This window comes from Thalassophryne amazonica, chromosome 16 (genome assembly GCF_902500255.1).
Source record: "Thalassophryne amazonica chromosome 16, fThaAma1.1, whole genome shotgun sequence".
Lineage (NCBI taxonomy): Eukaryota > Metazoa > Chordata > Actinopteri > Batrachoidiformes > Batrachoididae > Thalassophryne > Thalassophryne amazonica.
The window spans coordinates 12356960-12383652 of NC_047118.1; the positions used below are offsets into that span (position 1 = coordinate 12356960).

A 26693-nucleotide genomic window follows, 5' to 3' on the forward strand; every position below is an offset into this window, starting at 1 on the left:
AGAACAACATAAAAAAGGACTTTTGCTAACTAAGTGTATATTTAGTCTTTGGCACACTAAATGACCATCACATTGTTAAAGCAAGTGACAATGTATGAAAACTGTCACACCTGAGGTAGCCTAGCTGTTAGCCTGATGTGCTTTTCATGGCAGTGATTTGTCATTTGTTAAACAAATCTTCAAAACCAAATCCTGAAGTGAATCTGAGATTTAGAAAACCAGTCTTCTGTTGGCTGACAATTTTTTTCCTTCTCACACTTTATCACATTCACTGCTGTAGTGAAGAAGCGACACAAAGCAAACAGTGCGCACAAACGGCTAAGAGCTCACTCACCAGTCAGCGACATTACGTCATCAACGTGATAGCGGGCTCAGATTTTAACTGATTTTTTTGTTGTTGTTGTTCGTTTTCAACACTGAAACCTTATGGGTTTTTTTTTCCAGTTTCTCTAACCCAAATTTTTGGATTTATTTTTTATTTTTACATTAAAAGAAAATAAACTTCTGTACTCAAACAGAAGTGAAAACCTTTTTGAGAATTTGGGGGTAGGGTTTAGATAAAGTTCAAGAAAAATCAAGTAATTAAAATGTAAGAGAGTGGGACCACGTCATCTGAATTTTCATACAACTACGTAAGAAAGGAAGAAAAGAAAGTAAAAAAAAAAAAAAAAAAGACAGACCAACACTCAGTTTTTAAATCTGTGAATCAGCAAAAAGTAAATTTTAAAATCCAGTCGTCAGATTAATCAACTGTAAAATATTCATTTGCTGCAGCCACAGTGCATGGTAAAAAGCAGGTTCAATGTTTTAAGTACAACGTCAAACAAAAGCTACCAATCTGGATAATAATCTCATCTTTTAATACACGTTTCATGTTTAATCATGTGGCATGTCTGTTGACTACTGACCTCTGCCATCTACTCTTAATCTGAAGCCAAAATCGTTAAAAAGTCTGACATCACAGTGGAACATCATTTGGAATCTGACTTACCACGGGGCACAGTCGATTTTCTTGCTGCCCCCCCCAATCCCATGTGGTTATTCAGCATTATGATGTGATTCCAAGATAACGACAGAAAATGGATTAACTGACATCCAGTAATGAGTACTGCTCACCACACAGTCTGCATTTTGGTGAGCCTTTTCAGTGTTAGCAGCGAGTTGTACGGCTGCACCACCACATCACTCATCTCATCCTGGTTCGGGAAAACAGAATAAGTCTGGACCAGCTTCTTTGGGTACCTATTAAACAGGGGGGGAAAAACAGATATATACAATCTCTAAAATACATATTAATTAGTGCACATAATGATGATGATGATAATAATAATAATCAAATATTATTGAGAATCAAATATCCACTAAATCCGCAATGCGGATCAGATGCGGATCAAACTTAGTCTATTCATTGAGAGTGCCAGTTTGCACCTCAATGTCCCAAATGAGAGTGATTGAGGCACTTTTGATTGCGATATAATGCAAAATGTACATCAAATGGGCTTTTCAATATTAAATTCAAATGTCCACAAAATCCACAATCCAGATTAGATCCAGATCAAACTTTGTCAGGTGATAGTGAGTGCCAGTCTGCACCTCATGTTCAAAATATGAGAGTGATTTGGGCACGTTTGATTAGGATAATGTAAAATATACAATAAACTAGGTTTTCAAATTTAGATGCCCACAAAATCTGTAATCTGGATCCGATCCGGATCAAACTTTTTAAATTGATAAAGGATACCATCTTACATAACAAATATGAAAGCAATCTGATCTTTTTTGACAGAGTTGTGGATTTTTGAAAATGTGTTCAATGTTAAAGATAGGGATTTTTCCAATTTTCCAAGATTTTTCCTGACTTTGCCCTTTGCCCTATAATTTGAAAACTGATTCACTTCTTGCCTATCAGGATATGAACCAGTAAAATGTCACGACGTGAAAAACTGTGGGTTCCAGGGTGTTCACAAACACACACACACAAACAAACAAACATGGAAGTTAACTTAACCTCCTTCAACTTTGTTGGCAGAGATAATTAATAATAATAATAATAATAATCTTCCCCCCTTTTTTATTTTTCCCCTGTGAGGTGCTTGTGTGTGGACCTGTCATTAAGTTTCTCCAGTAGATAGGATCCCAACCCTGATCCGGTCCCACCAGCAATTGAATGACAGAGGACGAAGCCCTGCAAACACAAACAGTTCGTCTTTATTTGTGATTACGAATACAAAATAAAATCAGATATACCACCTCTGCCACGTGTGTTACGCTAACTCTACTTGTGCAGGAGGCTGGCTGTGTGCACAGGTGAGCCATGGCCTCTACTCTGCGGCTGTTTTATAAATGGCAGTGCAGCCCCACCTCTTTACTAGGCTCCCTCACCCCCCACACAGCCCTGTAATATCTGCCTTCTACACTTGCCCAGCTATTATCACCAGACGTTCTACACGCTACACCCTGCCAACATACACACGCGCACGGTGGCTCAGCCCACCTTGCTATCCGCCGCACGCGCTAAATAATAATCTAGGGTCAGAATGTGAATGAGCCAAAGAAATTGCAGAGCTTCCAGGGAAAATGTCGGTGTTATTTCATGGACGGCTGGCAGCTGAAGAGCTTCTTTTTTTGGTAAGTCGTGGCTGAACGTTGCTGGTTTTACAATGACAGCCAGAGGCCTCTAATTTAACACAAGAGTTTCTAACAGGTCCACTCGCTTCCATGTGACGAGGAATCTGGCTCTCTACCGCAACAGAAACACAAGTGTAAGGATCATAAAATTCCTCTTTTGGCACAATAAAAACTTCCCCATCACAGGGTTTTCCCTACCATTATAATGGCCAGGCAGGCAGCCGGGCAAAAGTGGGGTCCGATGGGTTTGAAATGTTCTGGAAGTACACTTTAAATAATAAGACTGCACTGTTGTTGTGTTGAGTCAAATTAAATACGTAAAGCTCCTGCAGAAAACTCATTCTCCTAAATGTTTCACAATAAAAGCAGCAACAGCCAAAGACAATAGGTGGCTTGGCGGGCCTCGGAGGGGTTCCCCCCTAAAAAGGTTTGAATTTCTACACGTCTGCAGATGGCTTCTGGTGTTTCTTTGAGCCGAAATAAAAATGAATATATTTCATTTATAACTTACAATAATATCGTATTGTTGCTATTACTGAAAATCTTTTTTTTTTTTTTGGCAGATTTATTTGTTTACATTATTATACGTTATTACCTATACTAAAACAAAGGAGAACGCTTGTCCAATTGTCCGGGACAAGTAAAACAAAAGTGATTGGATAACACCGACCCACTATAACCTTGCCCGAATCGGACAAGTCCAATTTACTTGGTAAAGTGGTCAAATTATTATTTTTGTTTTTTGCGTCTTTACGAGTTTTGGCTCTTTCCCGCCTGATCCGTCATTCATACAGACAGCTTGTAGTAAACAGCCTCGCATGTGTGAAATTTTTCCACAAAAGCAACACTGATAAATCCGCTGTCCCCCTGTTGTTTAGCATTCAGTGTTTCACATCTGACTGGCAGATCAGCCACCAGAACCCCCAAAATCTCCAAAAGACCTAAAAAGGGCTTCAACACCAGGCCAACAGGGAAACCCCAGGAGAAACTAAAAGTGGGCACATTCATTGTCTCAGGATCATATAATGTGTAATGAATAGCAGACTTGCCTCCAAACTGTCGCTACCATCTGCCTCCCGGTCAATAATGTCAAAGATGTCTTCTTGGATTTTTTTACCCTGCAGAAAAAAGGCAATACTGACTTTTACATTCATAGCATTGCTAGCTTTCCAACCCTGACTAACAGCACTGTCAGCTTTTACGATCACCTGTGAATAGCCACTAGCCCAGTTTGTTCCCAGCACCTCCACCATGCTCAGAGAGGTAAATGTTCTCGGGTTGTATAGGTTGGCATAAGGAGAGTTGAGGATGGAGTGGATCACTCTGGGCTCCAGATCTAGCAGAACTGCACGGGGGATGTAGTGTTCGTCATCAGCCTGTGGGATTATAGAGACGGTTGATGATACTGCAGAAACACCTGTTGGTTTCTCCAAGTTTACTCTACTGCAACTGGGACTAATCTTGTTGGTCTTCAAGAGACATTCTGTCTTCAGTTTTAAAACCTTACCCAAATGATTATTCAATTTTAATACTGAATAAATCACTTTAATGTAGTAGCAAAATGTCTTAAACGGGGCTGGTATGATTTAAATCAGCTGATTTAAATCATGATTTAGATCACTGTAAAAAAAAAAAAGGAACAAAAATGATTTTTTAAAATCAGTACTTAAAACATCACCGAAATATGAAATCAGTACCATTAATCAATGGTAATTGTACATGTTGTATGTGCACCTTTATGTTTCAACATGTCAATAAAGATAACTATATTTGTACAGTCTCATTTAGAAGAGTGAAATAACTCAATTTCATTCAATAAACGTCAATTTAAAATAAATAAAAACAAAACAAAATCATGAGATTTTAGAAAAAAGTTGATTTTTTTTTTTTTAAACCAACCCTGGTCTTAAAGACCAACAAGAAGTTCAAGTGTTGTAAATTTAAAGATGAGTGGGACAACTGATAACTTGTAGATTTCTGTTCCTGTAAGATCAAAGTGTTGTCAAATTATATTGCAACTGCGCCATCTATTGACAAATAATTTTGTTACACATATACAGAATATGCCAGCATATTTTTGACTGGCATCAAAACAGTAAAGGGATTTAAAATCTGTCTTTACTGGATAAAATGTCTTCAGCTGTGCTCTTTAAACTCATGGAGCGAGATCTAGGCTTGATTACACCATGTGCCTTCTGTCAAACTGTAGCTGTGTTGTTCCACGTGATCTTTCTATTCCACTCTGCCATGAAGCTGTGACTGGTGAAGCAATACACCAATGTTGTACCTTCCACAGTGTTTCTAGCAAGAGCCTATATCTTTTCCAGAGTTGTCAGGGATGGGTGCCTTGGTGGCTTCCCTCACTAGTCACTTTTGTGCATGCTAATTCAGTGTATTTGGACAGCCTGCTGTTGACCAATTGGCTTTATAACTGTATTGAATTTTGGTCATGTTAAAGACCCTAGTATTTACGGGGAATTTAAATAACAGATTTTTTTTTTTATTATTATTATTATATAATGTCGATGCGGCTGCTCGTAGCTGTGGTCGCAAGGTCTCTGGTGCCTGTCGCGGCGGCAACCCCCGAACCCGGTGGTGGACACCGGAAGTAAGGGATGCCATCAAGCTGAAGAAGGAGTCCTACTTATCTTTGTTGGTAGGTGGGACCCCAGAGGCAGCTGACAGGTACCGGCAGGCCAAGCGTGCCGCAGCCCGTGCGGTCGCAGAGGCAAAAACCCGGGTCTGGGATGAGTTCGGGGAGGCTATGGAGGAGGACTATCGGTCGGCCTCGAAGAGATTCTGGCAAACCGTCCGACGCCTCAGGACGCGGAAGCAGCTCTCCACCAGCACTGTTTATGGTGCGGGTGGGGAGCTGTTGACCCTGACTGGGGATGTTGTCGGGTGGTGGAAGGAGTACTTCGAGGATCTCCTCAATCCCATCGTCACGTCTTCCAAAGAGGAAGCAGAGACTGGGGACTCGGAGGCGGACTCATCCATTACCCAGGCCAAAGTCACCGAGGTGGTTAGAAAGCTCCTCGGTGGCAAGGCTCCTGGGGTGGATGAGATCCGTCCTGAGTACCTTAAGTCTCTGGATGTTGTGGGGCTGTCTTGGCTGACACGCCTCTGCAACATCGCGTGGCGATCAGGGACAGTGCCTCTGGATTGGCAGACCGGGGTGGTGGTCCCTCTGTTTAAGAAGGGGGACCGGAGGGTGTGTTCCAACTATAGGGAGATCACACTCCTCAGCCTCCCCGGTAAGGTCTATTCCAGAGTACTGGAGAGGAGAATTTGACCGATGGTCGAACCTCGGCTTCAGGAGGAGCAGTGTGGTTTTCGTCCTGGTCGCGGCACACTGGACCAGCTCTACACGCTCCATCGGGTGCTCGAAGGTTCATGGGAGTTTGCCCAACCAGTCCACATGTGTTTTGTGGATCTGGAGAAGGCATTCGACCGTGTCCCTCGGCGCACCCTGTGGGGAGTGCTCCGGGAGTACGGGGTCCGGGGTCCTTTGCTAAGGGCTATCCGGTCCCTGTACGACCGCAGCAGGAGCTTGGTTCGCATTGCCGGTAGTAAGTCAAACCTGTTTCCAGTGCACGCTGGCCTCCGCCAGGGCTGCCCTTTGTCACCGGTTCTGGTCATTATTTTTATGGACAAAATTTCTAGGCGCAGCCAGGGTGTAGAGGTTGTCTGGTTTGGGAACCACAGAATCTCGTCTCTGCTGTTTGCGGACGATGTGGTTCTGTTGGCTTCGTCAAATCAGGACCTTCAGCGTGCACTGGGGCGGTTTGCAGCCGAGTGTAAAGCATCCGGGATGAAAATCAGCATGTCCAAATCCGAGGCCATGGTTCTCGACCGGAAAAGGTGCTTTGCCCTCTTCAGGTCGGTGGAGTGTCCTTGTCTCAAGTGGAGGAGTTTAAGTATCTCGGGGTCTTGTTCACGAGTGAGGGACGGATGGAGTGTGAGATCGATAGACGGATCGGTGCAGCATCTGCAGTGATGCGGTAGCTGTATCGGACCGTCGTGGTGAAGAGAGAGCTGAGTAGGGGGGCAAAGCTCTCAATTTACCGATCGATCTACGTTCCGATCCTCACCTATGGTCATGAGATTTGGCTCATGACCGAAAGAACGAGATCGCGAGTACAAGCGGCCGAGATGAGTTTCCTCCGCAGGGTGGCAGGGCGCTCCCTTAGAGATAGGGTGAGGAGCTCGGTCACTCGGGAGGAGCTCGGAGTCGAGCCGCTGCTCCTCCACGTCGAAAGGACCAGTTGAGGTGGCTCGGGCATCTTTTCCGGATGCCCCCTGGACGCCTCGCTGGAGAGGTGTTCCGGGCACGTCCCACTGGGAGGAGGCCGCGGGGAAGACCCAGGACACGCTGGAGGGACTACATCTCTTGGCTGGCTTGGAAACGCCTTGGGGTTCCCCCGGAGGAGCAGGAGGAGGTGTGTGTGGATCGGGAGGTCTGGGCGGCTTTGCTTGAGCTGCTGCCCCCGCGACCCGACTCCGGATAAAGCGGAAGAAAATGGATGGATGGATGGATATTATATAATGAACCTTGATTTTTTTTTTTTTTTAAATTGTTGTTTTTAATTCTGGCATTTTATTAATATTCTAATATTCCAAACTATTCTAATAATCCAAAATTGCCTTATTTGCATTTATTTTTGGCTTATTTGCATTTATTTCTGAATATATTTCAACTAGCGTGATGTCCGTGGGGATCCATGGGTTCTAGTTTGGGTAGTGTTTATAAAATAGGTAGCTGACATTTTTCATAGGTGGTAATAAATTATGCAAAGTTTCTATAATGATTTTAACTTAAAGTACAGGAAATTAAAATGAGAATGTTTGTGAATAAATGTATTTATTATTTAGCACATTTAGTTGATGTCAAGTTTTACAACTGGCAACGTTGAGATATTTGCTTTGTTCAGAGCTTGTCTGGTTACCAGGAACTGATTAATGGTGATATCAACATCCATTGCTCACTGTTGTTACCCAATATCCCCAATTTCTCCAAAAATACTAGTCCCATCAACTTTCCTTTTTTGTGTTGTTCATCGTTGACCCAGAATACATAAGAAAACCAAACGGCAAATGTCAGCTCTGCCCAGTTTCTCCGTGATCGAAGTTACACACACAGAGACCACTTCACTAGATATATTTCATATCACTCCATTTTATGTTATTTGTTCTGGTCATAGTCAATCAATCAATCAATTTTTTTTTTATATAGCGCCAAATCACAACAAACAGTTGCCCCAAGGCGCTTTATATTGTAAGGCAAGGCCATACAATAATGATGTAAAACCCCAACGGTCAAAACGACCCCCTGTGAGCAAGCACTTGGCTACAGTGGGAAGGAAAAACTCCCTTTTAACAGGAAGAAACCTCCAGCAGAACCAGGCTCAGGGAGGGGCAGTCTTCTGCTGGGACTGGTTGGGGCTGAGGGAGAGAACCAGGAAAAAGACATGCTGTGGAGGGGAGCAGAGATCGATCACTAATGATTAAATGCAGAGTGGTGCATACAGAGCAAAAAGAGAAAGAAACAGTGCATCATGGGAACCCCCCAGCAGTCTACGTCTATAGCAGCATAACTAAGGGATGGTTCAGGGTCACCTGATCCAGCCCTAACTATAAGCTTTAGCAAAAAGGAAAGTTTTAAGCCTAATCTTAAAAGTAGAGAGGGTGTCTGTCTCCCTGATCTGAATTGGGAGCTGGTTCCACAGGAGAGGAGCCTGAAAGCTGAAGGCTCTGCCTCCCATTCTACTCTTACAAACCCTAGGAACTACAAGTAAGCCTGCAGTCTGAGAGCGAAGCGCTCTATTGGGGTGATATAGTACTACGAGGTCCCTAAGATAAGATGGGACCTGATTATTCAAAACCTTATAAGTAAGAAGAAGAATTTTAAATTCTATTCTAGAATTAACAGGAAGCCATAGTGCTGAGGAAGTTTATTTATTTATTTTTTTAAAAAGAGAGATTCACAATCAAATGAGCACTGCACGTACACAAAAGAACAGCTTTTTTGTTTTAGCGCAGAATAATGAAATTAAACAATCCATATTCACCACAGTTACCTGATAGAAGAACACATCCTTTCTGTCTGTTCCTTCAGTTGCAAACTCCTCAACAATTCCCTCTGGGCTGATGCCATGCTCTGCACACAGCTGCTTCCAAAATTCAAATCCAACTGCAAAGTGATGAGAGGACCCAGTTATGGTCATTTGGGCTGCATCTTGTCTACTTCCATCACTAATTTGCACGATGACTCAAGGTTTTCAGACAATCTCAAAGGGGAAGAAGCCATTAAATTTAGTATTAACAAGCATATGAATTCTGAAGTACATAACAGTGACCCTGATAACAGTGCATCTTTCAACATTTCCTCATATTTCTCCAAAACTAATACAATAGTCTTGACTAAACTTGTCAGTCATACTTAAATAGGCAATGACAGGCGTTCTATCAAGAGGAGCAACTATCAAGAGGAGCAAAACAGATGACCATTCTGCATGAAATAAAACCCTTTCAAAACCACAGAAACAATGAAATTTTGTTCAACCAAGTCAGAGATGACTTACAAATAAAAAAAAAATAAAAATTCTGATTCGTGTCCCAAGGATAAATTAATCTTCTAGCTAGACTGCAAACATTAAATAGTTAACAAGATGTAGTTCATGTCCTTTATCATTTAGAAAGTGTCTGCCACGAGTATGCCCGTACATGACTGTGTATATATATTGGTTAAATTAAGTCACTGTTTTAGCTAAACAAAGTTTACATTACATTTGGTCTAACTACAGCTTAGCATCCCTAGCTTATAGCAAACTAGCTAGTTGACAGCAACAGCCTGCTGAGCAGTTGTTTCATCTTAAGTGAACAAACAGAAGACGTTTCTGTGTGAGCAAATAGCCTTTTAAACGTACTTTGATTGCCACACTGTCCAAGCTGAAGTGTTATGATTTCCCGCGGCATATTTAGTCTTCAGATGCTCAGCGAGCTAACTAAACTAAATAATTCAATCCAAAGCGCGCAGCAGCAGCCGGCCCGCTGTATGCGTCACGTCTGCGTCACGGATAGAGGGTGGAGCTCTATCGCCAAAAAAAAAAAACCTCATGCCAAGGTTGCCAGATCTCTTCGTGTGGATTGCGGCGTGAATACAATAATAATAATAATAATAATAATCGGAATCTGCAGGTGGTTGGTGTGACAGAGGAAGATACAGAGGACAGGGTGAGATGGAAACGATTGATCTGCTGTGGCGACCCCTAACGGGAACAGCCGAGAGACAAAGAAGAAGAAGAAGAAGGAATCTACAACAGTCCTAACGTTCTTATAGTATACTGTCCTGGCAACACTGGATCCGACCTTGCTTTGGCACCTGATGCGACGTTAAAATACCCAAGGAAATAAAAGCGCTCATTGCTACAAGGATACAATACTTGAAAATAATTGGTACTGACGACACATCAGCGAAGGTTTTTAATTCAATTTAATTTAGGAAATTGCGCGTATCTAATATCCTTAGTTAAATACAAATAATGTGTTTACGTTAGATTAAACGGGTTTATCTTTATTGACATATAACCGTTTGTTATATTCCCATGTTCATGAAGGCAGCATAACATCGAGCGAATGTGGCTTGTGATTGGACCAACCGAGGACTCGGACAAAGCAGGTTACGCCATATTTTTAGTAGGGTAGCGTTAAATTTTCTCCTCCCTCCTCCCCAAAAATGGCAAAATAGTAAGTGTCAGCTTATTCAGAAAACGTTTTTATAGTGGGTTTCGGGATGTGCTTGTCTGTGACATACTTATACTGCTGGTGGTAGACTGTAACACGATTATTCAGCTAGCCATGCTAGCTGTTAGCCGGTGTTGTGCTTCGTCAAACTGTTTACACTTTCAGTCTCTCCTTTCACAGGCTGGTGGAACGCCCAGCGGAGCTATGGAGGGCGCTTCTGGGGATGATTACCCTGGTACGCAGGGCTCTAATGTGTGTCTGCGAAGGCGAACGAGCTCCAGCGACAGAGACGACCGTGTGCGGGCGGTGACAGCCGCTCTGCAGTCCAGGTTCGGGCCCTACGAGCCGGTCCTGACCTACCTCCAGTCCGTCCTGGTGTGGGAAAGACCCGTTCATTGTGTGCTGCTCTACGCTGTGGTCAACGTTGTTTTCTGGTGAGTTTTGTTCAACTTTGTTGCCAAACCAGTTTTATTCTTACGCAAGTCCAGACAGTACAGAGAGACTGTTGGGACACAGAACAGAAGGACACTTGACTGCCAGCAGCTGATGTTTTGACACAATAACAAACGTTTCGGCTGTCAAGTCAAAATGGAACAGATGGCTCACCAGTGATGCTAATTATAGACACTTGAGATCCCTCTTAACCCAACCTTGTTAAGGTGTTAACTTCAACTTTATTAAGAATATCCCAAAGGAAGACCTAAAACCAAGACAACCAAATCAATCAATACAGGCAAGCGTTGCAAAATCAACATCAAATCAAAGTCAGTTTTAAAAAAGAAGAAAAAAGTGATGGCAGTAGTTGTGGTTGTTATAACAGTAATTTTCTATTTTTCCCTGCAAGTTGTGCAACTTGCACGCTCTGCCTATGACATCACATGAACGTGCTGCCACAAGGGGCTGTGGAATCGTTTCCTGACTGCAAAGTATGGTTAGTGTTAAAGCTAGAATGCCGGCAATCTTCAATAGATAAAATATAGTCTTAAGTTTAATATATATAAACTACATCATATTTAGAACCCGTTAAAATTTGGGGGGAATTTTTAATTTGTGGGAAGATACATAATTTGAGGGAAATCCATAGCATATTTCGCTCCAGCGAACATCAAAACCTGCAGACGAATTCAAGCTGGAAGTGCGTCTGCGCTTGCGCAGACGCACTTAATAACTCAGATAATCAGATAATAACAGACTCAGATAATAACATAACTGTACACTGTCAGACACCAGTCACCAGGCAACTCACCTGTCCAAAAGCAGCGCTCGTGAGTTTGATCGCCAGTCTTCTGTCACTGCAGCTAGCGGTGAACCCCCCCACGTGACCTGTGATGTCACCCCGATGGCGTCCTGGCTTTCGAATTTTTGGCACGTGCCAATAATTCAGAATTTGTTTCGATACGGACGAATTTTAATCATGTTCAGACTAATATTTTGGGAATCCTTTATATTCGCACTAACGAACAAAATTACTTTGGTCCCCTTCAAAATTCTAACAGTCATCTCAATTTCAGTATGCTTCCTGGCACTCTAGCTTTAAGGCACCTTGACACTTAACATGAATTTGATCCTCACACTGGCACTCAATGAGTAAACTCATCATTAACTGTTGTAAATTGTGTGTGGCTGCGTGTCAGTGTGCTAAGAAAATTTTGAAATGTTCAAAATTTCTAGCACGCGTTAAATTTTGCGCCATTTGCGTAAACTAGTTATGAACATTGTGCAACCTATTCAGAAACACTGCGTGCCACTGCATGTCTTTGCGCGTAGGACATCTGAACCTGAAATTAGATTATGAAGAGATGCTACATCTATAGTAAACATAACTTTACAGATACATTATCTAACTCATAAGAAGGAATGAAAATGCAACTGTTTTTCCAATCCATTACAATATATATTATAAATAATTATATTTGAGACAAGATTCCTAATTCCTAACAACCTGTAGCTGTAGATAATTTCTCTCGATGAGAGAGTAGTTTCATCAGCCAAGTTCTGAGATCAAATGTGTCATCGGCTATGAAATAATGTGGCACAGGCTTTATTTTATATAGTGTGGTGTTAAGTGGGACAAAGCAGGACACATTGGCATAATGAATTGTGCAGCAGTGCGGGGATCAAATTCGTGCAAGTGTCAAGGTGGCTTTAGTCATAATCTAACGTGTTGAAAAAGTTCTGTGACAGTGCGCGCGCACGTGTTGCCAAAGGCGATGTGTTCAAGGGACAGTGCTTGTACTGAGGGCAGACCCCTCTCATTTTTCTGGCTGATGTCACATGATCACATTTACAGTGGTCACGCTATCAATTATGTTTTTCACACCTGCTGGAAAAAAAGAACCATTTATAATACAAAGTAACCCTAAGTGTAACCTAAAAGACAGAAGTGGAGCTGAAGTCACAGAATAACAATGACTAGCTGGTGATATTTCTGGCATTGGAAAAATAAGAGTTTAACTGTTCTGGTGTGACTTAAAGATGACCAAGAAAAGAAAATTGTGTGATTCTGAGACTTAGACGCTAACCTGGGATCTAAGGCAGTTTCCCAATTCTGGTCTTCAAGATCCAAAGCGCTGCACATTTTCCATTTTTCCCTGAACTATTCAGAGCAAATAAGCTCAGTCAGGTGTTGATTAGAGGATAACACAACTCTGTGGTGTGGCTTGTGCACCAAAGCATGACACCAGCACATTTCTGCCTTATTTGACTTGCCATACCTACTTGAAAGAATTGTCCCAAAAGAAATGAAACATTTATAAATAAATGAATGCCATACAGTCAGGTCCTTAAGTAGTTGTATCATAATTATTATTGTAATTTTGCCTCTGTGCACCTCAACAGTGGAGTTGAAATGAAAGTCAAGACGTGCTTATAGTGTGAGAGTCCCAAACACTGTACTTATTGTACTTCTAGGCAGGCCAGCTAGCTCCCTGGAAAATCTTAGGTTTGTTCCTTCCACGAGCTGTCTTGCCTGCCTGCAGTCACTCAAGCACTGCATTGTTTGTGGTGCTGCTTCCTGATCCAGTTCTGGAGGGTGGTCTTCTGCGCAGCAGTTGACACCCTTACAACAGGCTCTGGACCCACAATTTTAGTTGAGCTCGCCAACTTGGTGTGCCGGTCTGCTCTCATTACCTGCTGGAATACCTGTATGACCAGGTACCCGCACTACAGCCTCATCATTAATGTCTCGCAGTGTGTTAAGTGCCTGAGCACACAACCAGGCCTCTTATGCGATCCCTAAAAACCCAGGGTTCCTGTATTAGGGCTATAGCTGTATGCGTGATCCTAGGCAATGGCACAATGTCACTGCGCCATCATGCATATTCTCAAATATAGTGTATCCCTTTCTGTTTTCCTGGGTAATTTTTTTTTTTTTCACGTCTTTACAAGTTGTGGATTTTTCCTGATGTCAGGAGCTCGGCACTCCCCCTTCTCAGCACCGAACTGTAAGCGCAGGCAGTCAGTGTAATTTAGTCAGTCAGGCTGCACGTGAACGTGAGCACAGCCTGTGAAAAACTGGGCTCTGGAGTGCAGCTTTTCGTCAAAAGCCACATTGATAAATCCGTTCTGCACCCTGTCGATGAAAACTCTGATCAAATCTGAATAAAAGCTGTTTTTGAATATACTTGGTTGACTTCAAGTGCACGTAGAGCAGAGAGCAGCCAGTGGACCAAACCATGTGTTTAAAAAAAAATACACAAACACACTCCTTCGCTTTAAATGTGCAGTAAGTCTGTTTCAGATGATCAGTGTGGACCCTCTTTCTCTTAAAATCAATCAATCAATCAATCAACATTTATTTATAAAGCGCTTTACAGCACCGACTGGTGTCCAAAGTGCTTAACATTAAAAACACAAATTTACAAAATAAAACACATATAAAATAAAATTTTAAAACAACACATAAAAAAAGAACATAAAAATAACAGAACATGTCACCTCCCCACTAAGTGTTAAAAGCCAGTTTAAATAAATAAGTCTTTAACTTAGATTTAAAAAGTGCTAGGTCAGGAATAGTACGTAACTCAAGAGGTAGCTCATTCCACAGTCTGGGGCCAGCTACCGCAAAAGCATGATCACCCCAGCGTTTATATCTTGACCTTGGAACATCTAAGTAAAGCTGGCCAGACGCCCTTAACGTCCTACTGTAGGTGCGCAAAGTTAAAATTTCAGACAAGTAGGGAGGTGCAAGGCCATAAATAGCTTTAAAAACAAACATTAAAATTTTAAAATCAATTCTAAATTCTTAAAAGGCTTTATTTTACTTTGTGTGTCACATTGGAAAGTTGTAGCTTCTGGTGCTACATTGATTAGTTCTTACACGGCTTAAGCGCATGCTATGTGTTCATGCGTGGCATTAAAAACTTTTTTCCTGTTTAAAATGTTGTTATACTATTTCAGATCCACTAGGTGTCATTCATGGATTACTATTTCGACAGTTTGTCTTTCAAAGATTCTTAAGGCTTCTGTCTGTCACTGTACTTATAATGTTGACATGAAAGTAGGTACAGTTTTGTCAGCAAAGCTTTAAAATGTATCAGAACCTTAATTGAAATCTTGAAAAGAAACTTAATATTAAAAATAAAGGTGAAAATCAAAACAGATTTCCGCAGAAATGTTGTGCACTTAAATTGCACAACTATTATAAATTAAATGTGTGTCCACTTTCCACCTTTTAAAATATGTAATTTGTTTTAGGTGATAAAACTGCATTTTCTGTCCTTTCATTGATTTCTTGCAATTTCTAAGCAAAATGGACTGTCCTGTCAGGTTTTTATTATAACTTTATTGGTGATTGATCATCAGCATGTGTCTTTGTGTTGTCGTATCATGGGGAATTGCACCTACAAAGAAATATTTGAAAATGAGGTTTGTAATTTGAGGATTGAGAAGTTTCTTTAATTAAAGTGTGGAAAGCCTGGAGACTTAAGTTTTTGTTGTAATAGGAATACTTGTGGTGGTGGTGGGGGGGTATGGACAGCTAACAGTGTTTTTCTAAGAATTCTAGGGTGCCTAAAACTTGTGCTCAACTTGTTTGTTTGTTTACATATACATTGTTAAAATCTGTTTGTTTCTAATGTTGACATTTCTACAACAGAACTACTGAAGCCATTTTCTGGATTTAAATTATTAAAATTCGCACAATAATATCTACACATCAATGTTTCATACGTCTGTTCATATGTTTATTTCTTCCTAGGTTCTTTGCCCTGACCTCATTGCGACTACTGTTCCTGTTGGCTTCTGGACTGGCTGTGGTCGTCTTTCTCGATGCCTGGAAAAATAAGATATGGCCAGAAATTAGAGGTACCAAAAATTTCCTCTCTTGGGGTGTTTGAATGGGCTCCCCTGACATATACGATTTATTGTCAGAATAGGCATTTTGGGTTCCAACTAATGATTTTTCTATTATTATTATCATCAATTAATTTGTCTACATTATTTTCTTGATTAATTGATTAAATGTTCAGTCCACAAAATGTCAGAAAATAATGACACATGTCAAGTGATGTTTTCCAGAGGCCAAGATGATGTCATCAAATGGCTTTTTCCACAACCCAAAGATATTCTGTTTATTGTCAGAAACAAGGAAAGAAACTAGTATTTTTTTTTTAAAGGCAGAAAATCTTCACATTTAAGAAGCCGAAATCACATGGACTTAAAAAATACTAAAAGTGAATAATCAATTATCAAAATAGCTGGCAATTAATTTATCGATTAATCATTGCAGATCTATAGGCATGCTGTCCTTAAGCACTGCTACATGCAAAGTGTAAACTACTGATGAGGAATAGTATATTCTAAAGAACAAACGAAGAGGAGGAAAATAATGCACGCACAACAGAAAGCAATAAACTGTATAAATATTGCTGTGTGGTGTTAAATTTGTCATTTGTTTCTGATTGATGTTCTTCTTCTACAGTCAGAACCTCGGAAGAATCAGAAAGTGAGAGGTTTGTTAACTATAGTCACAGTTACACGTTCATATTTCAGCTAAGAACCAAATCATCTCATAAAGCTAACAGTGATAAGAATGCTAACAGAGCTTTTGTTCTATATTTCCAGCTGGGGTCTGGTGCAGCCTGGTGTCCTTAGCGTGCCTGAACTGTGTCACCACATTGCTGAGGCCTGGGTCAGCGGGGTTGTTCTCACATCTAGTGCGCTGCAGTATAAACGACTCAATCCTGGAAAGGTGAAAACTAAACACACAGCTTTGCAACACCGGCTGAATAAAAATAAGTCAGCCAACCAGAAACCTTGTTTTATTAATATTTCAGCGTTCTCACGTGGTTCAGGCTTCATTTTTAGTAACTGATTAGAACTGACTCCCATGATATTGAAGCTGGTTGTCGGTGCAGCCTGTTAACCCATCTGTTGTGTTACTTTTGTCAGTTTTGCATCCTGACATGTGCAGTCTTCACATGTTTGGCTATGGTGGGACGCTGTATTCCTGGACTGGTGCTCTCCTACTGTGCTGGTGAGTCCCAGTTGTAACTACAGATCCAGATCCTGTCACAAGACAACACTGACAGGGAAATTCAGCCTGACTAATGTTTTTAAAATATGCATGGGTGGTGAAGCTAGATCTCTGAAGTATGTATAGTGTAGGATAAGACCTCACCTGAGAGGTGATTAAATCCACAATGCAACTCACAGGGAAGGACTGAAAGATGTCCAGGCCAACATGTAGGGCTTGACTTACTAAAGATTTGCATGTGTAAAAATGAACACAATCTCCTTGTCCATAATGATCTACTAATTTTACATGCTGAGGATTGAGGATATGGTCCATTTAACATGTTTAGATTAAATGTGTGACATCACTGGATATACGTTTATGGAGTTAGCGGTCTGCCTATCCTTGTGCTCAAAACTGTAGAAGGTGAATACGGAAATAGGTCAGTTTAGCACACGCAATGTAATATATTAAGGTCAAAAGGAAATGTAGCGGGCTCTGATAGCATCTGTATTGCAAGATTGCAACACAGCTGCAACAGTGCAACACACCTGATTCATAGTCATTCACCGTGAGCTGTTTTGGGTATGCAGTTCTTTATTTTCATTCAGTAATCTTTATAGTATATAATTTGTAGTAGCCTATTTGTAATGAAATAAAATTAAATGTGATGTATAACATGTCATTCTACAACCCCTGGCAAAAATGATGGAATCACCGGCCTCGGAGGATGTTCTTTCAGTTGTTTAATTTTGTAGAAAAAAAAGCAGATCAGACATGACACAAAACTAAAGTCATTTCAAATGGCAACTTTCTGGCTTTAAGAAACACTATAAGAAATCAGGAAAAATAATTCTGGCAGTCAGTAACGGTTACTTTTTTAGACCAAGCAGAGTGAAAAAAATATGGAATCACTCAATTCTGAGGAAAAAATTATGGAATCACCCTGTAAATTTTCATCCCCAAAACTAACACCTACATCAGATCAGATCTTCTCGTTAGTCTGCATCTAAAAAGGAGTGATCACACCTTGGAGAGCTGTTGCACCAAGTGGACTGACATGAATCATGGCTCCAACACGAGAGATGTCAACTGAAACAAAGGAGAGGATTATCAAACTCTTAAAAGAGGGTAAATCATCACGCAATGTTGCAAAAGATGTTGGTTGTTCACAGTCAGCTGTGTCTAAACTCTGGACCAAATAAAAACAACATGGGAAGGTTGTTAAAGGCAAACATACTGGTAGACCAAGGAAGACATCAAAGCGTCAAGACAGAAAACTTAAAGCAATATGTCTCAAAAATCGAAAATGCACAACAAAACAAATGAGGAACGAATGGGAGGAAACTGGAGTCAATGTCTGTGACCGAACTGTAAGAAACCGCCTAAAGGAAATGGGATTTACATACAGAAAAGCTAAACGAAAGCCATCATTAACACCTAAACAGAAAAAAACAAGGTTACAATGGGCTAAGGAAAAGCAATCGTGGACTGTGGATGACTGGATGAAAGTCATATTCAGTGATGAATCTCGAATCTGCATTGGGCAAGGTGATGATGCTGGAACTTTTGTTTGGTGCCGTTCCAATGAGATTTATAAAGATGACTGCCTGAAGAGAACATGTAAATTTCCACAGTCATTGATGATATGGGGCTGCATGTCAGGTAAAGGCACTGGGGAGATGGCTGTCATTACATCATCAATAAATGCACAAGTTTACGTTGATATTTTGGACACTTTTCTTATCCCATCAATTGAAAGGATGTTTGGGGATGATGAAATCATTTTTCAAGATGATAATGCATCTTGCCATAGAGCAAAAACTGTGAAAACATTCCTTGCAAAAAGACACATAGGGTCAATGTCATGGCCTGCAAATAGTCCGGATCTTAATCCAATTGAAAATCTTTGGTGGAAGTTGAAGAAAATGGTCCATGACAAGGCTCCAACCTGCAAAGCTGATCTGCCAACAGCAATCAGAGAAAGTTGGAGCCAGATTGATGAAGAGTACTGTTTGTCACTCATTAAGTCCATGCCTGAGAGACTGCAAGCTGTTATAAAAGCCAGAGGTGGTGCAACAAAATACTAGTGATGTGTTGGAGAGTTCTTTTGTTTTTCATGATTCCATAATTTTTTCCTCAGAATTGAGTGATTCCATATTTTTTTTTCCCCTCTGCTTGGTCTAAAAAAAGTAACCATTACTGACTGCCACAATTATTTTTCCTGATTTCTTGTAGTGTTTCTTAAAGCCAGAAAGTTGCCATTTGAAATGACTTTAGTTTTGTGTCATGTCTGTGATCTGCTTTTGTTCTACAAAATTAAACACCTGAATGAACATCCTCCGAGGACGGTGATTCCATCATTTTTGCCAGGGGTTGTAGTTCTCTCTCTTTGCCAGTGCTGCATTTCTATTGAGAGTTTATCATCATCTCTGATGGAGGAGATGATGCTCCAGTCTGCACATCTTTGTCACGTCATCATCTCCAGTTATTTGATAGAGAAGAGAATATATTAACACCAGAGTCAGCACCTGTACTATGAAAGAAAACACCTTCCTCATAGAAAAATGTATTTGAAGATCATCACCTTAAACCTACAGTATAATAGCAATAATAACTATATTTATTCATGATATCCTAACTCATGTCGCTATACAGACACACTGAGTCTGTTTACCACAGGGTAACAAATGAATAAAATTATCTTTATTTGTAGGGAGTATTTCATGGCAGCAGTGCTGAGTCCGGGCTTGGACCACACACCTTGCACCTCTCGCCACACAGACAAATCCCTTTCAAGGCACATTTATTTTTGATTTGGTAAATGTTCAGTAAATAACATTATCAGTTGAAATGCATGTGTTTTGTCTTATTTTGCACAGAGCTGCAAGTGGCTAGTTGAATTTCATTTTGCACCTCCGGTCAGTAACACAGGCAAAATCCTGCCATACCACTGGCTACGTCATCACCTACTGTCATTTGCCACTTATTCTTAGTAAATCACACGCAAAATATTCTCCAACCCATTGCACAAAAGTTTGGAAAGCCTATGCAGTTTAATACTATTTATATGGGGTCTAAGTAAATCTCATAACGTCTATGCTGCAGAGAGGAGGGATGCAAGGTCTGTGTTATGTTCCTGAATGTTCCAGTGACATATGGGTCTCCATCTAATTAGCACATTGCCTGTATTTCTATGGTGACCTTGCATCTGCTAAAAAACACTCTCTGGTGATGTTCCACATTCATTCATTCACACATTAATGCAAAGTACTAACTTGCACACGGATAGTAATTTGTGTCTTGTTCATTGACCCTTTGACATGAACTAAAGCAACGGGAGCTATTTGAATATATATAATAATTATAAAAAAAATTGTAGAGATACATTTTTTCTTATGTTTCACAATGGACGAAACACCAGAGTTTCCCTCTTCTTTCTAATCACATTTTTGTTTTAATGTTCTCCTCTAGTGTTGGTGGTTCTCCTCACTCCACTGGCAGCCTATCACCGCATTTTTCAGCATGTGAGCCCAAAGTTAGAGCCAGTTCTGCAGCGGCTGGACTTCAGTGTTCGGGGCTACATGATGTCGAAACCAATGGATAATCAGTGTAAGTAGTAAATGTTATTCACTCTTTGTTTCATGTCACACTCTACTGTGATATGAAGGTAAAAGTACGTGTTAATTTCTGCAAGCTAATCTGACACTACAAAGTGGTGAAGCTCAAACCACCATTAAAGCTGAAACCATGTTTACTTTCACATGATTTTTCAAAAGCAGCAGTTTCATTTTCCTTTGAGTCAGCATTTGTTGAAACATTATTTCCACACATTGCATATTGACTCCATTGAGTGTGTCTAATGATAGCCGGTGGCTGTTGCTTTTGGCTGAAATGTTGCCAGTTAAGATGAAAGGATGTCAACTTTATTGCAACCTTAGCCATTAAAATATTAATGGCAGTCAAACCTCAAAGTGCTGGAGGACTTTGATGATCACATTGTTTGTGAGAAATTGTTAAAAAAGAAATTCTAAAGGAGTGTATCAGAGTGATCAGTACTTTCATTGTGAGCGTTACGACAATCTAGTGTAATAACGCCAGAAACTTATTTTGTAGTTGTCATTGCTTTGATGGCTCAACTAGTGCAACGGGGGAGGAATTGATTGATATTCTTTATATCACAATATTTAATTTTATGATATGAGAATCAAGTTGAAAGTCGAGGATCAATATCATAAAAAAAAATCAGTTGCTAGTGGAAACTATGTGAACATGTAGTACCACATTCATTCACCTTTCAAACAGACAGAAGGAGTAATAATGGTGGACTGTACAAGACTTCCACGGATATTTGGTTATTTACTTAAAGAAGTGGCAGCCAGAGAGTGCAGAAATTAAGGACGGAAGCAAGTTTACCTGTTTGTTTAAAGGTTAGGATGTGCCATCCTGAGCAGCTGTCAAGTTGTCTCTTTCAGCCACACAATTAGCTACTGTGCTCAGAACAGCCTGCTGCTGTGCCGAGGAACAAAACAGCATCCAGTTTTCACTTTGAGCATAGAAAATTTTAATCCAAGATAGAAAAAGAGTTTTCTGCATGAAGCTATGTGGCACACAACCTGATATACCAATTACATATTATCCAAGTAGCTTTTTTTTTTTTTAACTACTTTTCATGCAGCCAGGTTGAGGGTTAAAGATACAATTGCAGGCTGCACCAGACTCCAGTTGTAAATATAGAACAAAAGCTCTGTTAGCATTCTTATCACTGTTAGCTTTGTGAGAGGATTTGGTTCTTAGCAGAAATGTGAATTTACTCCATTTTGGAATAAGGCTATAACATAAAAAATATGGAAAAAGTGAAGCGCTGTGAATACTTTCCAGATGCACTGTAGGGCTTCTGATGAACAATCGTTAGAAGTGTATTATTTAACTTTTCTCTGTGGTCTAGTCTTACAAAAGGCAAACAAATCACACCATATTGCAATTTCAAATTGCATTACTTGTAGAATCATGTTTCTCATGTATTGCAATATGTATTGCATCTGCACCCACTTCTTGTGATACTTATCCTACTGGGAGTTGGTGTGTCATACCAACTCTAACAACAACAACAACGTGTGAAGGTGTATGGCCAACTCTGTATTTTTCTGATATACTGGTTTATGTCAACGCTGCAGATGTTTGCTTCAGTCACTTTATTTTCTACAGATGTGGTGTAGAATAAATTACAAAAATTTAATAATAAACAACAATTAGTGGGATAATGGATCATAGCTTGTCTCTGATCTATATGGACTACCCCCTGCAGATTAATTGCAAAGATTATATAATGGTGTGAAATACAGATTTCTCACCGTTGTGATTTTGTTTTTTAAGTAATAACTGCATAAGTCTCGATGCAGTTGCAGTGCAGTAAAAGTATGGAGTGAGGGAACTAAAGCTGTACGTTCACATGAACAGAGCCTGTGAAAAAACAGACAGCTTGTGCTCCGTCAGAGACAGCCTGTTGCAGACTTGGCTCACTTCTGGGTCAAAACACAGAAAGAATCTCCACAAAATATTAGGAGTTGAAGATGAAGTGGCCATTGCCACTTCCCTGTGCAGCCGTGAGCCCGCTTAAGTAGCTCAAAGTCCACCGAGCTCAGTGCGTTTCTGCTCGGTAGGACGAGCGTGTTGATCCTGAAAGAGTGATTTTTGCTTCATAAAGCCAGTTCCAATCAGTACAGATATGCTTTGGTCAGAGCGATCTTAGAAGTTGTATGGGATCATGCGGAATGAGTTAAGGTTATTTATAAAAGAAACTTCTCCTTTTATTCCATGATAACATACAGCAATCCGTGGGGGGGGATAAAGTGCAAAACCTGACTGAATGTAAAAGAGCGATGGTGTCTGTGTGTAATTTTACTCTGCAGTCCTACGAGGGCCGATTTATGGTGCAGCCTCCAATGAAGCCAGCGATAGTGAGGAGGAGTTGGCTGCATTCTGCCCATCAGTAAGTCTGTTTCATTGTCAAATGAATATTTTGTTTAAGCTGACCATGATGACCATTAGTGTTAGTCATCATGGTCTTCTCATTCTGGAGGTTGCGGTGTGGGGGAATCCACAAAACAAAATATTTTTCTATCTGCTCTCTGTCCTAGTTTGATGATGCAGCTGTTGCAAAGGAACTGGCGCTAACCGACTCTGAGCACTCTGATGCTGAGGTGTCCTATACAGATAATGGCACCTTTAACCTGTCGCGTGGTCAGACCCCGCTCACAGAGGGTTCAGAAGGTAAGTGCACTTTTATTTGGATTTTCTCTTTTTCTGGTTTGTTTCTAACACTTTCATATTGGTCAGATTTTGACAGACACAGTGACGCAGAGGAGTCCTTTGCCCAAGACCTCCCAGACTTTCCCTCCATAAACCCCGACGCCACACTGATGGATGATGATGACGACACGAGCATCGGTTTGCCTAGTCTGGGTCTGTCTGGGCTGTCGAGTCACCGAGCCTCAGTGCTGGATGTGGAGGCTCATCTGGACTCAGACCAGGAAGATCTGGATGCAGAGCTTTCTCTTGGTGGCCTGCCTCCTGCCTCCGGTTTTACAGGGGACATTGCCGGCTTCATCGCCAGCAACATGATCCAGATGGCGCTGGCTGGAGCCCTGCAGCCTCGGCTCCCCGCTGCCCCGCGCAGAGAGGGTTCTCCCAGGGCCGCAGCCCACAGAAGCTACCGCACACAGTCCAGCTCAGAGCTGGACACGGACTTGGATGGGGATGACTTTGAAATGCTGGATCAATCTGAACTAAACCAGATGGATCCTGTTGGAGGGGGAGGGGTTGCTAGACAGGGGGGAAGCCAAGGGTCTAACTTTTTGTCCAACCTGCTGGGGAAGCCACAGTAAGCTGTGTGTGTGTGTGTGTGTGTGTGTGTGTGTGTGTGTGTGTGTGTGTGTGTGTGTGTGTGTGTGTGTGTGTGTGTGTGTGTGTGTGTGTGTGTGTGTGTGTGTGTGTGTGTGTGTGTGTGTGTGTGTGTGTGTGTGTGTGTGTGTGTGTGTGCGCGCGTGCGTGGGCGTGCGTGGTTGTACGTTGATGAGCTGTGAATGTGAGTTTTCTTAAGAGATACTTTTAGGTTCCAGCAGCCCTGCTTCTGATCAGCATCAGTTAATCACTGTGAAGTTTTCTTTCCCACTTTGCTTTTCACTCTCCTCCTCTCTCTTTTAAACTTTGATCATCCAGGAAATGTTACTTTGTAGGCTGAGCAATAGGACATGTGACAGCAACAAGAAAAATACTGAAATATTTTACCAGCAGCATTGTTGTGGTCACATAATTTAAAGTCACCCTTAAATCAGAAAGGTACTGTGAAGGTAACTTCACACCAGTGCATGTAAAATCCATAGCTGGAGGTCAGGACATACAGGGCTATTTAACATGGGACCAAATACGACGTACCTGTTGGTCAAGCTGAGCCACATCTCTTTACTAATGTCCTTTTATAACGGGGTTGCTGTGGTCTTATTAAGACCTATAGCTTCCCAGTTTGATTTAAGTGGATGATCCATCCATACTTCAAGGGTGTTTGTAAACGCATTGACATCGAATGCCTGGTTGACTTCTTCATATAGTTCTATAGTTGAACAGTATTTCGTGTCTGTGTTTTAGTGGTTGGAAGACTCGGCAGTCTGTCATTCATGTTTTTCAGGTTAAGAAAAACAGGTGGTCACGACCTGTGTGGAGGGTAACGTGGTTTATTTGATGCTGCAGATTTACAGACTGAAGGGTGCGCTGTTTTGTTAGCAGTTTTGAGTCGTTGCTCCCATCCTTTTGTGAAGAAGTTGGATCCATTTTAAAAAAACATTTTATTTCCTTTAGATTTCATCACGCTATAGTCTTTGCACCCTACCTGCCTTGATACATTTTTGTGTTTGATTTGAAGGTGTTTGCTTTCATAAATGTGTAGCCCAGGGCAATATAAGTAAGGTATGGTTACCTTTTCCTGTTTTAATAGTTGGGAGCTTTTGTTTTTTTTTTTGTTTTTTTTTTTTTTTAAGTTTTACCTTTATTGGCCCTCACAGATTTTCAAACTTTTTTTTTTTTATTATTGAATGGCTGTTTTACTGTTTTAAGGGCAAAACGTGTTTACATAAAAAAAAAAATGGGTGCAACAAGTAATGCGTATCCAAGTATTTATATACAATGACTTGTTTCATGCTGGCTAACTGGGGTTTATTTAAGGTGGGGGGGGGGGGGCTGCTGTTAAATCTGGAAATATGGAAATGACAGTTTGTCATTTAAATTTATTTATTGAAATTCATATATTGAACAGAAAATGCTGTTTTGTTATCTTGAAAAACCTTCTCTGTCTTATTCTGATAAGAATATCTGACAGATAGCTGTGGCTGGGAAGAAAAAAAAAGTTGAATTCAGATTTAAGACGGAAGTAAATTTTGTGCACTGCTGGAAAACTGCTGAGATTTTGAGGCTGAAGTAGAAGAGTGATGTGTGCTTCTTGATTCGGTTATGACCATAAGAATTAACACGAATGTTCATTACTGTTCCATGAAGTAATTTCCTCAGATCTGTAGTCAGTTTAACAATTTCATACGTGCAGTAGTTTATTCTCTTCGCTGTAAATGGTTTTGATATATTTTCAATGTAAATCTTTATTGAATAAAACATTTGCAGTTATTTCATGTAATTATTTGTATCTGCCCACGAGTGGGTGTGTTCCTAAAATAATCTCTACAAAATGGTAGGATATAAGATAAGATAAACTTTATTGATCTCACAGAGGAGAAATTCACGTTACGTCAGCTCTTAAAAACATACAAGGTGGGTGCAAGTAGAGGAAAATGTTCATCAAACATCGTGTGCAAGGATATGTGGAAAAAAAAATACAGATACAGTATTCAGAAAGTTGCTTTCACTTCTATCTTGTGCATTTTAATTATTTTAAAGCCTTTATTATAGCATATTAGGCCACAGATTTGTTCAGGATAGACTAGTTTCACTGATCTGTATATGTTACGGGATCGCTCATTTCCCCCCCCCCCCCCCCCCCCCACACACACACACACACACACACACCGTACAATCTGTTGAAGCAAACTGGCGGCCATCTTGCCACTCCCAACTTATGCAGACCACACATAGACAGCTTATTAGAACGTCAACTTTCAAGTAATAACTGAGCTGATTCTCTCATTTACTTGTTTTTGTTGTTTGGATAGCGTAAGATTGATCCCGCCTAATCTATGCATGCCATGATTAGCTATTTAATTTTTCTTTCTTTTAGTACTTGGACGCTTTCTCATATCTCACTGGGATGAAAATTTATATATTAAGTTTATATATATATATATATATATATATATATGTGTGTGTGTGTGTAGTGGTACTAGAGGTAGGCGATACTGGGAACTTTGGCATTGATCCAATACCAAGTAAATACAGGCCCAGTATCGCCGATATCGATACTGATACTTTTCATATTTAATCTTCATAGATCCAAAGGATCCAAAAGATCGAGGATAGAATTTCGCCAAACACTGTATATGACAACAAAATACTTTATTATCACAATCAACATTTTTGTTTAAAAAATATCGCTCAACACAAAACAAAATCCCCTGAGGTAGAGGAGAGCTCTAAGTGGGCAGGCCAGGTTGAGCCTACCTGCAATGCTGTTGGCTGGCGCCACTGATCCACATGACAGCGCAACAACAAAAGACCACAGGAGGGAGGGTGCGCTGCTCTGTGTTGTGTGACACAGCACAGCGCTGCTCTTACAGAGTAGCAGTCAGTGCGTGTGGGAGAGAAAAAAGCTTGAGTATCGATCTTTTTACACAAGGATCGTTCAATATCAATACCAGCGTTGGTATCG

At 40.8% G+C, this 26693-nt stretch overlaps 2 protein-coding genes across 4 annotated transcripts; one reads left to right on the top strand and one right to left on the bottom strand.

Moving 5' to 3' along the window:
• Nucleotides 1–1097: 1097 nt before the first annotated feature.
• Nucleotides 1098–9687, bottom strand: LOC117527530 (tubulin gamma-2 chain-like). The gene is made up of 6 exons (XM_034189919.1): nucleotides 9555–9687; nucleotides 8706–8818; nucleotides 3837–4004; nucleotides 3678–3746; nucleotides 2106–2185; nucleotides 1098–1242 (listed from the first exon to the last, which is right to left on the bottom strand). The coding sequence occupies exons 1-6, from the start codon at nucleotides 9601–9603 to the stop codon at nucleotides 1113–1115; spliced, it is 609 nt and encodes a 202-aa protein (XP_034045810.1). The 5' UTR covers nucleotides 9604–9687; the 3' UTR covers nucleotides 1098–1112.
• A 594-nt stretch (nucleotides 9688–10281) lies between these two features.
• Nucleotides 10282–25498, top strand: retreg3 (reticulophagy regulator family member 3). Of its 3 annotated transcripts, none has more exons than XM_034189914.1 (11): nucleotides 10282–10374; nucleotides 10552–10805; nucleotides 15569–15675; nucleotides 16292–16322; nucleotides 16435–16561; nucleotides 16762–16846; nucleotides 20300–20437; nucleotides 22738–22817; nucleotides 22966–23098; nucleotides 23165–23829; nucleotides 23905–25498. In XM_034189914.1, exons 2-10 carry the CDS (start codon nucleotides 10576–10578, stop codon nucleotides 23710–23712), a joined length of 1479 nt encoding a protein of 492 aa, XP_034045805.1. In that variant the 5' UTR covers nucleotides 10282–10374; nucleotides 10552–10575; the 3' UTR covers nucleotides 23713–23829; nucleotides 23905–25498. The 3 variants fall into 3 exon arrangements, with proteins under 3 accessions (XP_034045805.1, XP_034045806.1, XP_034045807.1); XM_034189915.1 differs by having other exon boundaries at nucleotides 23165–23823; XM_034189916.1 differs by having other exon boundaries at nucleotides 23165–23819.
• The last annotated feature ends 1195 nt before the right edge of the window (nucleotides 25499–26693 follow it).

Bases quoted from the DNA above. Each gene is read 5' to 3' on its own strand.
- LOC117527530 (XM_034189919.1), bottom strand. From the start codon at position 9,603: ATGCCGCGGGAAATCATAACACTTCAGCTTGGACAGTGTGGCAATCAA. The intron at 3,747-3,836 runs GTGATCGTAAAA...TTTTTTCTGCAG, and splicing joins GGGCTAGTGGCTATTCACAG to GGTAAAAAAATCCAAGAAGA. The intron at 1,243-2,105 runs GTCCACACACAA...CCTGTTTAATAG, and splicing joins CTGGAGAAACTTAATGACAG to GTACCCAAAGAAGCTGGTCC.
- retreg3 (XM_034189914.1), top strand. From the start codon at position 10,576: ATGGAGGGCGCTTCTGGGGATGATTACCCTGGTACGCAGGGCTCTAAT. The intron at 10,806-15,568 runs GTGAGTTTTGTT...ATTTCTTCCTAG, and splicing joins GTGGTCAACGTTGTTTTCTG to GTTCTTTGCCCTGACCTCAT. The intron at 15,676-16,291 runs GTACCAAAAATT...CTTCTTCTACAG, and splicing joins GATATGGCCAGAAATTAGAG to TCAGAACCTCGGAAGAATCA.